The 13043-nt window shown below is 43.5% G+C and overlaps 1 protein-coding gene across 1 annotated transcript in view; it reads right to left on the reverse strand.

The window, feature by feature from the left end:
* The window catches only part of LOC116978624 (protocadherin Fat 1-like), a 157748-nt gene that overhangs the window by 71231 nt on the left and 73474 nt on the right, over window positions 1–13043 (reverse strand). Inside the window, exon 5 of the mRNA XM_033029910.1 lies at window positions 12090–12404. Within this exon, the coding sequence (XP_032885801.1) occupies window positions 12090–12404 (315 nt within the window). The remainder of the gene's footprint in view (window positions 1–12089; window positions 12405–13043) is intronic.

The raw sequence follows: 13043 nt of genomic DNA on the forward strand, positions 1-13043 counted from the left end.
TTAACATGGTTTAAATGAGCAATTTAAAAATATGATCCGACATTTGTAATACAAACGAATCTTGAGCGGGTAACAATTTATGACACATTTATGGACTTATTACAAGCATAAGGTGCAATAGTAATTTAAAAAATAAATGGTGCCAGGATCTGGTAATGGGGGGTGAAAAATACAGTTGGTATATCCCTTTTTGTGGAGTTTTTTTAATTTTTATAATAGAGCGATTGTTACTCTTTCTTTCTTTCTTTCTTTCTTTCTTTCTTTCTTTCTTTCTTTCTTTCTTTTCTAGGATCTATTTCTTAACCTGCTTCTCTAACTCCTTTTCTAATGGGCTTTCTTTTCCCAACACTTTCCTGCACCTTCACGACTCTTTCTCACTTTCCTTACTTCTTTTATTTCTATCTTTTTTAAAGTTAAAAAAATGAAGGGGTACAACAAATGTAAGAGTGGAATGCCATCATGGGTTCTCTCCAATTCAAATATGGTCAAACCCAAGCATACTCAAACAGCGAAAGGCCTGGTTAGAGTGGATGTGGAGAGGATATTTCTATTAGTGGGAGAGTCTAGGACGAGAGGCCACAGCCTCAGAATAAAAGGATGCACCTTCAGAAAGGAGATGAAGAGGAATTTTTTTAGTCAGAGGGTGGAGAATCTGTGATATTCATTGCCACAGAAGGCTGCGGAGGTCATTATTAAGTATTTTTAAGGTGGAGATTGACAACTTATTGATTATAAAAGGTGGTAAGGGTTAAGGGGAGGGCAGGAGAATGCGGTTGAGAGGTAAAGATAGATTAGCCATGATTGAATGGCAGAGTAGACTCAACTAGCCAAATGGCCTACTTCTGCTCCTATGAGTTATGAACTTATGAACATTACTTTAGCTGAATTATTTCTTCACACGCTACCGTTTGTCAGCTCTCCACACCCTAATGGATTATTTTATATCTTTGTTGTCGCTAATCTCTCTACCTGATGGCATAAACTTGCAACAAAACATGAAGGAACTAGATTTTCCCAGGTGTTCTGCAACTTGGCATTAACTGTTGGAAAACTGTATAAAATGCACTCTTCTACCTAACGACATGTTCTGAAGTTGTATGGATGTGATAATGCGCCTAATACTCATCTATCTATACTATTAGTAAAACTCTCATCTTGACCACATCCGGTCTGCATTTTATTTAAATGTGCGCAAAAATGATACCCTATATCGCTAGGATTTTTTCGCCGCCTTACTCACCGGTCTCCTCTGCTCCAAGCGAACTATGTTTTGTTCCGATCGGTGGAATATTACAAAAGTTATGAAAGTATAAAAAATTGTGAGATGAGCAGATTGGTCTTCTCGCCTGTCAGTCACCATGAAGGTAACGCCCCTTCTGGCACACACTGTCCAGTGGAGAGAATAAAGCTGAAGCGGACTGCGAGCGGGGGCTGTGTACTGCGAGCGGGGGCTCTGCTCTGTGAGTGAGGGGCTGTGTTCTGCGAGTGGGGGCTGTGTTCTGCGAGCGAGGGGCTGTGCTCTGTGAGTGAGGGGCTGTGTTCTGCGAGTGGGGGCTGTGCTCTGCGAGCGGGGGCTGTGTTCTGCGAGCGGGGGCTGTGCTCTGCGAGCGGGGGCTGTGTTCTGCGAGCGGGGGCTCTGCTCTGTGAGTGAGGGGCTGTGTTCTGTGAGCGGGGGCTGTGTTCTGCGAGCGGGGGCTCTGCTCTGTGAGTGAGGGGCTGTGTTCTGTGAGCGGGGGCTGTGTTCTGCGAGCGGGGGCTCTGCTCTGTGAGTGAGGGGCTGTGTTCTGCGAGCGGGGGCTGTGTTCTGCGAGCGGTGGCTGTGCTCTGTGAGTGAGGGGCTGTGTTCTGTGAGCGGTGGCGGCGACCACCACGACGACCCTGGTGCCGATGTGTGCAGCTGGGAACGAGAGCCGGTGAGTGAGTCTGGGGCCGGTGAGTGAGTCTGGAGCTGGTGAGTGAGTCTGGAGCTGGTGAGTGAGTCTGGAGCCGGTGAGTGAGTCTGGGGCCGGTGAGTGAGTCTGGAGCCGTGGAGTGTGGTCGGAGCCGGGGCCTGGAGCCTCTGAGCCTACACACCCCCATACACTCCCCCGTCAAACCCCTCTCCCCCCCACACCACCCCCTCCCCTCCCGCACCACCCCCTCCCCCCTCGCCGGCCGCGACTGCGCAGTTGGAGGCCATGCGTGAGTGGTGGAATATTGGAATTGGTGGAGAGGTGGAATATTGCGTTGGGGGACCAGCCCTCCCGTGTGAGAATGGGACCCAACGGATGGGGTTTGGATGGGGTTTCAAATGCAGCTTGCATCTGTACATTACTTGAAACCGTTGTATCGTCTACCCCATGTGTGTGCTTTGTTCATGCTTGCCTGATACATAGTCATTAAAAAAAAGATAGTAACAACATTCCTCAAGCATCATAATGTGATGCCAGTGTTGCCTGATTGTACTATGACAATTGAGGTAAAGACATGCATGAAGCACAAAATGATGGCGTAACTCAGCGGAACAGGCAGCATCTCCGGCGAGAAGGAATGGGTGATGTTTCGGGTTGAGACCCTTCTTCAGACTGCCCCTGTCTCGACCCGAAACATCACCCATTCCTTCCCTCCTGAGATACTGCTTGGCCCGCTGAGTTACTCAGCATTTTGTGTCTATCTTCAGTTTAAACCAGCATCTGCGGTTTGTTCCTACACATGCATTAAGCACATAGAGAGCAGTGATGGGAAGAAGCTCCCTGTTCAATCCTCAGGTACATTCAGGCTTGCTGGATATTGAATGGAAGCCAAACTGGTTATGGATGCTTGTTGCCATTTGACATTTTTGGACAATCCTGTAGTATAGTCTTGATGGAGTACAATGACTGAAGATGCACTACAACTTTAGCGTATGTTCATTGCAGCCAGACATGGGTGACTGCGGTGAAGCCAAGAGGGGCATGTTAGCAGGACTACCAGAAGAAGGCAGTTGTCCAAGTCCCCATGACTCCCTGAAAGTAGTAACACAAGTATATAGAGTGGCAAAGGAGGCACATGCTACACTTGCCTTCATTGGTTGGGGCATTGCGTACAAGAGCCCGGAGGCTGCAATGCACCTTTATAAATCTGTGGTTTAGCTTGCATTGTGTGCAATTATAGTCACTCCATTAAAGGAGATGTGGAGGTTTGGAGAGGGTGCAAAAGTGGTTTTCCAGAAAGCTGTCTGGATTAGAGGGCATCAGCTAAAAGGAGAAATTGGATAAACGTCTCTTGATTGTTTTCTCACTGGTGGCAGATCCTGATAGAAGTTTATAGAGGCATAGTTAATCAGAATATTTTCTCAGGATAGAATTGACCACCGCGAACAGTCTGTCGGTTTTTTTGTCTTTTAAATTTTTTTAATGTGTGTTAAAAGTTTGAGTAAATGTTCTCCAGTTTGTTTCATGTGGGGGGAGGGGAAGGGGTCGGGGGAAACTTTTTTCAGTTTCTTACCTTGCCAGAGAAGCGATTGTTTGCCGGATCATATCTCTGGTCACTCTGCAGCCTACCATCGATGGAGCTGGAGGCCTCCTCGGACTGACTTGAGCCCCACCACGGGGCATGGACATTGGGACATTGGAGCTGATCTCTTGCCTGGGACTTACCATCAAGAGCTTGCAGTCTCGGGAGAGGCTAGTCCAATGAAGCAAAGGCTCGACCAGCCCCAGCCCCAGAGTCTGATCGCCGGCTCGGGGCAGCTGACATCCCTCCGATGCAGGAGCTGATCGCCCTGATGCGGAGGTCCCAAACGCCGCCGGCCACGGGAGTCAAGATCGTCCCGTCAACGGAGGGCTCGAGACCTTCCATCACGGTGTGGAATGTGGAGGAGTCACTGTGGTAGATGTTTATGTTAAAATGTATTTTGTGTGTTCCATTGCATTTTATTTGGCAAATGAAATTCCTCGTATGTTGCAAAACATACTTGGCTATAAAGTATCATTGTGATTGATTGATCGTGATTGCCAAATATTAGAGAGCATGGCTTTGAAGTACGAGGGGTAAAGTTTAAAGGAGATGTGCGGGACAAGTTTTTTTTAATGCACTGTGTGGTGTGTGCCTGAAACGTACTGCCTGGGGGAGTGGTGGAAGCAGATAGAATGGAAACATCTAAGAGGCTTATAGATAAGCATGTGAATATGTAGGGAATGGAGGGTTATGGGTTGCAGAGGAGCAATTTACCATCATATTCGGTATAAACTTCATGGGCTGAAGTCCTGTTCTTGGGCTGTACTATTCTATGCTTTCATAAAGGTTCTCCTATATCCACTGTGCAGGCAGCAATATTCAAAGGAGGTGGCCACAGGCATCAGCCACCTGCAACAACTACAGTGTAGTTACAGATTAGACCAATAATACTGGTAGCTGAAGAGTTGGAAATGGAGGAGGGGGAAGAGGAATCAGCATCATGTCCTGTTTGCTGCCTCCAGGGGCACACTCCACCTTCGAGGTGCCCTGCACTGCCTCCTGCAGCTGATCCACTTACCAGCCCACTGTTCCGTGCATCCACCGCCACCTCCATCTTGGGTATCTCCTCCTACTTAAGTCATAAGGTCATAAGGGATAGGTGTAGAATTAGGCCATTCGACCATCAAGTCTACTCTGCTATTCAATCATGGCTGATCTATTTCTCCCTCCCAACCCCATTCTCCTGCCTTCTCCCCATAACCTCTGACACCTGTACCAAACAAGAATCTATCTATCTCTGCCTTAAAAATATCCACTGACTTGGCCTCCACAGCCTTCTGTGGCAAAGAGTTCCACAGATTCACCACCCTCTGACTAAAGAGATTTATCCTCATCTCCTTCCTAAAAGAACATCCTTTAATTCTGAGGCTATGACCTCTGGTCATAGACTCTCCCACTAGTAGAAGCATTCTCTCCACAACCACTCTATCCAAGCCTTTCACTGTTCTGTATGTTTCAATGAGCCCCCCCCCCCCCCCCCCCCCTCCTCATTCTTATTTTTCTTGCGAATGAAACATAAACCATTCTTCTAATCTCCAGTGAATACAGGCCCAGTGCCGACAAACGCTCATCATAGGTTAACCTACTCATTCCTGGGCTACTTCCCCAAGCCTTGTGCACGAGCAGCAACAGTGAGTGAGCCAGGCCTACTGTAGGTGAATATGTGCGGCACTGCGGGTCTCCCTGCTCTAATCTCTTTAGACACGTGGCTATACAGCTAAGCAGCTCCAATACCATTTATAAATCCACCAAAGGCACCATTGTTGTTGGCTGAATCATGTTAGTGATGAGTCAGGGTATAGGAGAGAGATAGAACACCTGGCTGAGTGGTGTTGCAACAACAACCACTTATCCAATGCCAATGAACCCAAGGAACTAATCATTGGCTTCAGAAAGGGGAAGTTGGGCACCAGCTTTCATTTTCCGGTTGGGAGTGGAGAGATTAAGCAGCTTCAAATTCCTGGGTGTTAACATTTCAGATGACCTGTCCATCATATCGATGTTATCACAAAGAAAGATTCCTAATGCTTCTACTTTATAAGATGTTTACTTTGGTTTGGCATGTCACTGAATACTCTACAAACTTGTACAGGTGCAATGTGGGAAGTATCCTGACTGGTTGCACCATGGCGTGCTCTGGCATTTGTAGCCCACATGAACACAAGAGGCTGCATAGAGTGGGGGACTCAGCCCAGTCCAGCAGGGACACAAACCTCCGCACCATCTGAAACATCTCCACGAGGCGCTAACTTAAGAAGGCAACATTTATCATCAAGGATCCCCACCATCTTCTTGCTGATACAGTTGGACAAGATGTACAGAAGTCTAAAGTCCCACGCAACAGATATTTCCCTAAAATTATCAGCTTCTTTAACTGACCTGAGAAATACTAATCCTATCTCAGCAATGGAACATTACAGACTACCACTTGCACCATCATGGACTTGTTTCCTATTGTGTATTTTTGCACAAACACATTTCGAGAATCGTAGTGTTATACCACACAGAAAGGCCCCTTCAGCTCAATTTGTCCATGCTGACCAATGTGCCCCATCTAAGCTTATCCCATTTCCCCACATTTGGTCCATTTCCTTCTAAATTCTTCCTGGCCATGTTACTGTCAAATGTTTTGTTTACAAGTTGTTTTCATTTCCCTGGCTTGTTGAATTTATGCATAATTTAGGTGTGATTTATGTTTTTGTGTGTTGTCTGAGTCAATGTACCTGTGACCGTGCTACAAGCAAGATTTTCATTGTATCTACACACCTCAATGTAAATTTATGTTTATTTGACTTGCTTAATATCAGAAGATCTTTCGCTGCCCAGCAGAAACTATGTGGTTACTTCCAGATTAATAAAGCAAAACAGAAAATGAAATGCATCACAACACAAAAGAAAGAAATGCCCAGGTTGTGAAATTCTCACGTAATATTAAAGCAATTCCGCCTCCACTATATACAGTGTATAATAGGTATGAAAGCCATTTGCTATGTAACCGGTTTCTAATTGGATTGATAAATACCATCACGTAAATATTCAAACTAACCCATCCAAACGCAGAACCAACACCCCCCAACACTCCAACTTATCAATTTTTTTTATGGATAAGCTCACATGGAAAGAAGAATAGACACAAAATGCTGGAGTAACTCAACGGGACAGGAAGCATCTCTGGAGAGAAGGGATGGGTGACGTTTCGGGTCGAGACCCTTCTTCAGACTGAATGAAGAATGCCCTGTTAATACATTGGTGCAAATAGGCTGATATTTATTCACCCTTGCTAAAGGAAATCCATACCTTCCAACTAACCCAACTCCTCATAGAGAAACTGCAAAGTAACAGTCCAATTCAAATGCTAAACCTGACAATTGTAAATGCCAATGTGTAACCAGTAATGCATTATTCCTTGATCCTTCAACACCTCTGCGGCCCAACTAATTAGGTGAGGTGTTGTTTAAAAAAACATCCTTTGAACCAATCATTAAATATAATTAAAAGTGTAACTGTTTGTTAACTGCTAGACTTTAATTATAACTGCAAATGTAACAAATCCAAAATGCACAGACTTTGTGCCAATACATCTGTTTACAATCTCCAGCATAATTTCCACTGTACCTTGGTACACGTGACAATAAACTAAACTGAAATGTAATTAAAATAGGCAGATTAGGTATAGAACACAAAATGCTGGAGGAACTCAGCGGGATAGGTGGCATCTCTGGATGGAAAGAATGGGTGATGTTTCTGGTTCAAGTCCATCATTGGAACATTCAGGCAAGTGTTAAGGTATGGTGGGCTGACCTCTACCATGCTGAGGCAGGTGTCAGCTCTCAGACTCCTCCTCATTCCTACCCCTTGGCCATGACCACACAGATGAACACCAGGGCAACGTCTCCTACACCGTTATCGATCTCATCAACTTCAGCAGCTTCCCCTTCTCAGCCTCCAAATCTTATGGTTCCCCAACCCAGCCCTGCCCATTGCTCTGTCCTTCCCAAAATCCACCAGCAGCAAAATTCACCAGGCAGACCCATTGTTTCTGCCTGCTCTTGTCCCACCAAATCCTCCTTGTGTCTCGGTATATTGGGCTGATTTCTGGCAATCCTTTAGTACCTTGGGAATTAGGTTATTTCAGAGTTCATCCCATGGTTTTTCATTTCTCTCAAAGATTAAATGGGAAAAGTCCACAACAAATGCAATTTTTAGTTGAGTTTGAATGAATGAATGAAAACGTTATTGTCATTCAGATATACACCTAGACACAGTGCACCTTGAACGAAATTTCGTTGCATTTGACTCTCCAAATCAGGTAAATAGTAAAAGTAAAAGTGCTAGGTGCGTCCATAAAAATGCCTCATGTGCATGGTTCTGTAAAAATAAATATATATAAAAAGTTTTTAAAAAGTGTCGATATTTAAAAAGTTCTAGCCTCGGTTTTGTTGATTGTTCAGTAATCTTATGGTTACTAGAGTTTCTAGAAGAAATATTGAAATTCCATACAGCTTTTGTTCATTGAAGATATTACAGTTGTATCTAAATGCATGTGAGCTTCTACACTCTAGGTTGGTTGCAACTGGTGCATAATTATGGTCTTTGTCAAAATAGATATGGAGGCACTGGAGAAAGATTACACTGGAGCGACTGATTGTAAATAATGGAAAAGACTTACCAGACTGGTGATTGTTTCTCAAAAAATAAAAGGTAATTAGTGACCTAATGCAGCTGTGTAGGTGTAGACAAATTTGTGGGGTTCTGATAGGATTGATATAGAGCAAATATTCTCACTTGTAAGGGATTCCGTCAGTAATGGCTATAAATATAATATATTCACTAGTAAATTTTGAATAGAAAAGGGGATGCTGTTTTAGCCTGAGACAAGTTAGAATGTGAAACTTCAGAGATGATATGGTGGTAAAAACAAAGAGCAGAGATTACTTAAGAAGAACAGACAGCAGAAAGTAATAGAAGTCTATGAATAAGGGTGGAAAGATTTGCGAAAAGCATGCTTACTTTGCACTTTGTATCATCTTCTGTTATTAATTTCCAGGACAACGCACTTCCTGAGGAAACTCAAACAGGCCTCATTCCCCACCAACATCCTCAGGACTTTCTACAGGGGCACGGTGGAGTCTGTGCTCACGTACTGCATTAACATGTGGTACTCCAACTGCAACTGCTCAGACAGGAAGGCTCTGCAGAAGGTAGTGAGGGGAGCAGAGAGGGCCATTGGCGTCTCCCTACCCTCTGTACAAGAACTGTTCCAGAGCTGCTGCCTGAAAAAAGCACTGAGCATTGCAAAGGACACACTGCACCCCCTCCACACACACCTGAATCTCCTGCCATCGGGCAAGAGATACCACAGCATCAAAGCCCGGACAACCAGGCTACTAAACAGCTTCCTTCCACAGGTTGTGAGGCTGCTAAACAGTCACTCCACCTGATTCTGCTGCTTTTTTTTTGCACTGACACTTTAATAACAAACTCTGGCACTGGCCACTTAAATCAGCTGCTCTGGACAATTTATGACTGTTTTTACTTGTATTTTATTGTTGTTTTTTACCTGCACTTTTTTAACTATTTTTATCAGGGACTGGATTGTTTTTATTTACGTGTGAAATCTTTAAGTTTTATGTGCGATGCTCTGGTATTCCCTGGGAAACGTCTTCTCATTTTGCACTGTACAACTGCTGCTTTGCAAGATGACAATAAAGGTTGGTTTGATTTGATTTGATTTGATAACTGAAGTCTGAACCACCCACACATGAGTCCACACGGATGTCCCAGCCCGAAACATCACCCATCCTCTTTCTCCAGAGATGCTGCCTGACCCACTGAGTTACTCCAGCACTTTGTGTCTATCCTTGGTATTAACCAGCATCAGCAGTTCATTTCTACACACATTATCAACCATCCTCAAAGCAAACCATGGTTCACAATGATCTTTTCAGTTTCCATTTTCCTGAGGGCTCATCAAAATCATTACTATTCTATTTTTCTTAAATAGAAGCCAAGAAGACAGTTTAAACATGCTGAAGCAATAATCCAAACATTAATTTCTTGTTCCTCAGCTTTCACATTTTATTTTTACATAAGAGATTCCTTGTCCCCAGAAAGTGTAATTAAAATGTTTTGAATTGCGCAATATTTTAAATGTCATTTAGCTTTCAACCAGCTTCATAAATTGATAAACCTCTTGTTTTCCTACAAAAAGACACAACAGTGTGTTATTACATCAATTACATAGCTGATTACACTTCTTCAACACTTTTTCTGGCTCTTATCCCTGAGCCAATTAAGGCAGGTTTGACAAGTTTTTTCCCAAACATCACTGAGGGATCAGATAAAATTGCTCAACAAATGACATTGTCAAAGAGTAGAAACAAAGAACCGCAGATGCCAGATAATACACAAAAGGACATAAAGTGCAGGAGTAACTCAACGGGTCAGCCGGCATCCCTGGAGAACTTGGATAGGTGACGTTTCAGGTCGAGACCCTTCTTCAGACTGATTGTAGAGAGGAGAGAAGAAAGCTGGATGAGGGGATAGGCAGGACAAAGCGTGTCAGGTAACAGGTGGCCAGAGACGAGAGGGGGTTTTGATAGGCAGATGGATGGAACAAGGGCAGATCGTAAAGCCAGAGGGAGCAACGTAGCAGGAGAGGGGGAAAGGAGGTGGGTGGACAGAAGGAATAGGTAGGAGCCAAGGTGGGGTATAGTGAACAAAAGGAATGGGTGAGGAAGAGAGAGGGACATGTGTGGGGGAGAAAAGGAGGGAGGCAAGGGGTTCATGGGGGAGGGGAGGAAGGTTAGTGAGAGATTACCTAAAATTGGAGAATTCAGTGCTCATACCATTGGGTTGCAAGCCACGCAAGTGGAATATGAGGTGCTGTTCTTCCAGTTTGTGTTTGGCCTCACTCTGGCAATGGAGAGGCCAAGGCCAGAAAGGTCAGTGGGAATGGGAAGAGGAGTTAAAGTGGTTAAAACATGAATGTATCTGAAGACAGCAAGAAAATAGACTGTATGAATTAGTATGTTCGTGTGAAGCAAAGACCAGTTGGGTTGGATGATCTGTTTCTGTGAAATAATTGTTTTTATTTCAAAAAAATCGAAGTTATCAGGTCCTGAAATGTTTTTCCCATTGTTATGAGACTGTATTTCCTGCAATCACCTTCTCCATCTCCCTAGTCTTCACTTCTGCAGCCGCAGGAATCTCTTCCATTTCTCATCTATATGCTCCCTCTTCCCATGAAGCTAGAGGAAGTTGAAAGGCCAAATTTGTGTGAAATTACCTGACCTAAAACTGAATAAAAGGGCATCAGACCAAAATGTAAATCAAGATGACAAAGAAAATAACTTAGTGAACATGCCTTTCAAAGCTCTTGCATTTGGTATCTGAAATAAACTAAACTAAAGCCTAAGCTAATTATACAATGAAGAAAAATACACAAGGAAAAGCAGGCAAAAATAGATAAGCCATCTTTAGTTGTTGCCTGAAGCACATGTGAGTTGTGCATCTTACGTTCAACAATGTTTATGTTTTTGTTAAAAGATGACGCATCAGGTATAGTTTGCAACAAGTAATGTATATCCACGATCTACTCCTTCCTGACAAGGTTGGCTGACCTCCAACAGAAAACAATGATACTTTAACTATTCTGAAATGATATTAAGAGTTCTTTCCTCGCTGAAGCTAAGATGCAAAGAGAACACATTAAAAATAATTTGTGAAGGATTTGAAACTCTTTAATTAGCACGTTGATTTTCTGTCTGATGGCACAGTGAGAGGATATTTCAAATCTAATGCTTCAATCAACCAACAACTACTAAATGGGCCAGAGAAGGGTATCCAATGGTTACCAGTTGGCATCACTTCCAGCAACTTTTAGCCATCTTCAAGTTTCCAGCTAAGCAACAGGGAGAGGACTTCTTGGAAATATTTTATAGGAGGAATGGAGTTTTTGCAAGTGGATGGAGATTAATTCTTCCTCTAGGCCCCACAAGAGAACATTTTACACTCAGTTGAAGACCTCTTCTTTCTACAGATCTGTTGCAGGCTTGTTTCCATCTGGGTGCAACAGGTAACATTACATTGTGTCATAGAGTCATAGAATCATACAATGTGGAAAGAGGCCCATTGGCCCAACTTGCCCACACCGGCCAACATGTCCCATCTACACTAGTCCATCTTGGCTGCATTTGGCCCATATCCCTCTAAACCTGTCCTATCGATTATGGTCCTCATGGGACTCATATTTGGGGTTTTTTCTTTTTACTGGTTAAGTTTATTATTGTCACATGTACTGAAATACAATGAAAAGCTTTTTTGTTGCGTGCTATCCAGTCATCGAAAAGACTATACATGATTACAATCAAGCCGTCCACCCATCAATTTATGCGTCTCTTTTACATTGGTCATCTTCTCTGCTTGGATGCTCTTACCAGAAGCCAAACTTGCTCCAACCAACCCTTCATTTGGGGAGTTCCTACCTACTCCACCATTCCGACCATTCAATTTTAATTCCCATGCTCTGATTCCATCCACGCAGAGGACATTCATAATTCTTTTTAATTAAGGCTTACCAGTTAGGAAAAAAAAGGCATATTCTCACTTACTGTCAGGATGTCATAGTCTCCTGGCAAGAATGCCCACATGGACGAAACCATCCCAGATTTAGGATTAATGCTGAATTTCTCTTCTTTGGAGTTACTTTCAATGCTGTAGGTGACATCTGCATTTGGGCCTACATCTTGGTCAGAAGCGATCACCTTGTAGATTGGTTCTGGCTTGTTGGAGTTGTTGCGTTCTAGCAGCCTAACGTTGTACAGAACCTCTGGGAACCTGGGAGCATTGTCATTTTCATCCATAATTTCCACCACCACCTTTGCTGTGGACTGTTTTGGAGGAATGCCGTTGTCACTCACAGTCACCTGTGAGAAAGCAGAGAGAATCCATTTTTACCACTGGGTGAAAAATGCCATTCACCATGCAGTTCCAGGAACCACTCAGTTCAGCCAATGCACAGGAACATATATAACGTTTACAATCGCAAAAAATATTTATAGCCACGCACCTTTGTGATGAGATATAGGAATTTGAATGCAAGGTGAACAAGAGATGATGAAGAATGTTCATTGTGTACTATGTCCAAGAGCATATTTAACATCCATTCCAAGTTTAACATTCATTTCAAGTTCAGTCCGCCTCTCATTTAGATACCCACACTAGGGTGGATTTGAAGCAGAAGGGTTAATTGTCGATTTGTGAGTAAATTTGACTGTGAAATAATTTAAATTGTGTCTGTGACTGCATTGAGATGGGTCATGAAATTTCCCACATGAAATTTATGGAGGATAGGATGGAAAATTGCACAGCAAATGCCTGCAATCCGATGGCAAGGAAGAATTCACAGATCCATCCCAGCGGGAAAATAAAGGCAGCAGCACAATATGAATTCTAAGTTTCAAACTGCGAGACCTGACTTCTCGCCCCAGGCTGTAAATCAAAAGAAGAGTGGGATATCACACTGATCAAAGAATCCAGCTGCAATCTTTCAAAGCAAGGCGCAG

The sequence above is a fragment of the Amblyraja radiata genome, chromosome 11 (assembly GCF_010909765.2).
Source record: "Amblyraja radiata isolate CabotCenter1 chromosome 11, sAmbRad1.1.pri, whole genome shotgun sequence".
Lineage (NCBI taxonomy): Eukaryota > Metazoa > Chordata > Chondrichthyes > Rajiformes > Rajidae > Amblyraja > Amblyraja radiata.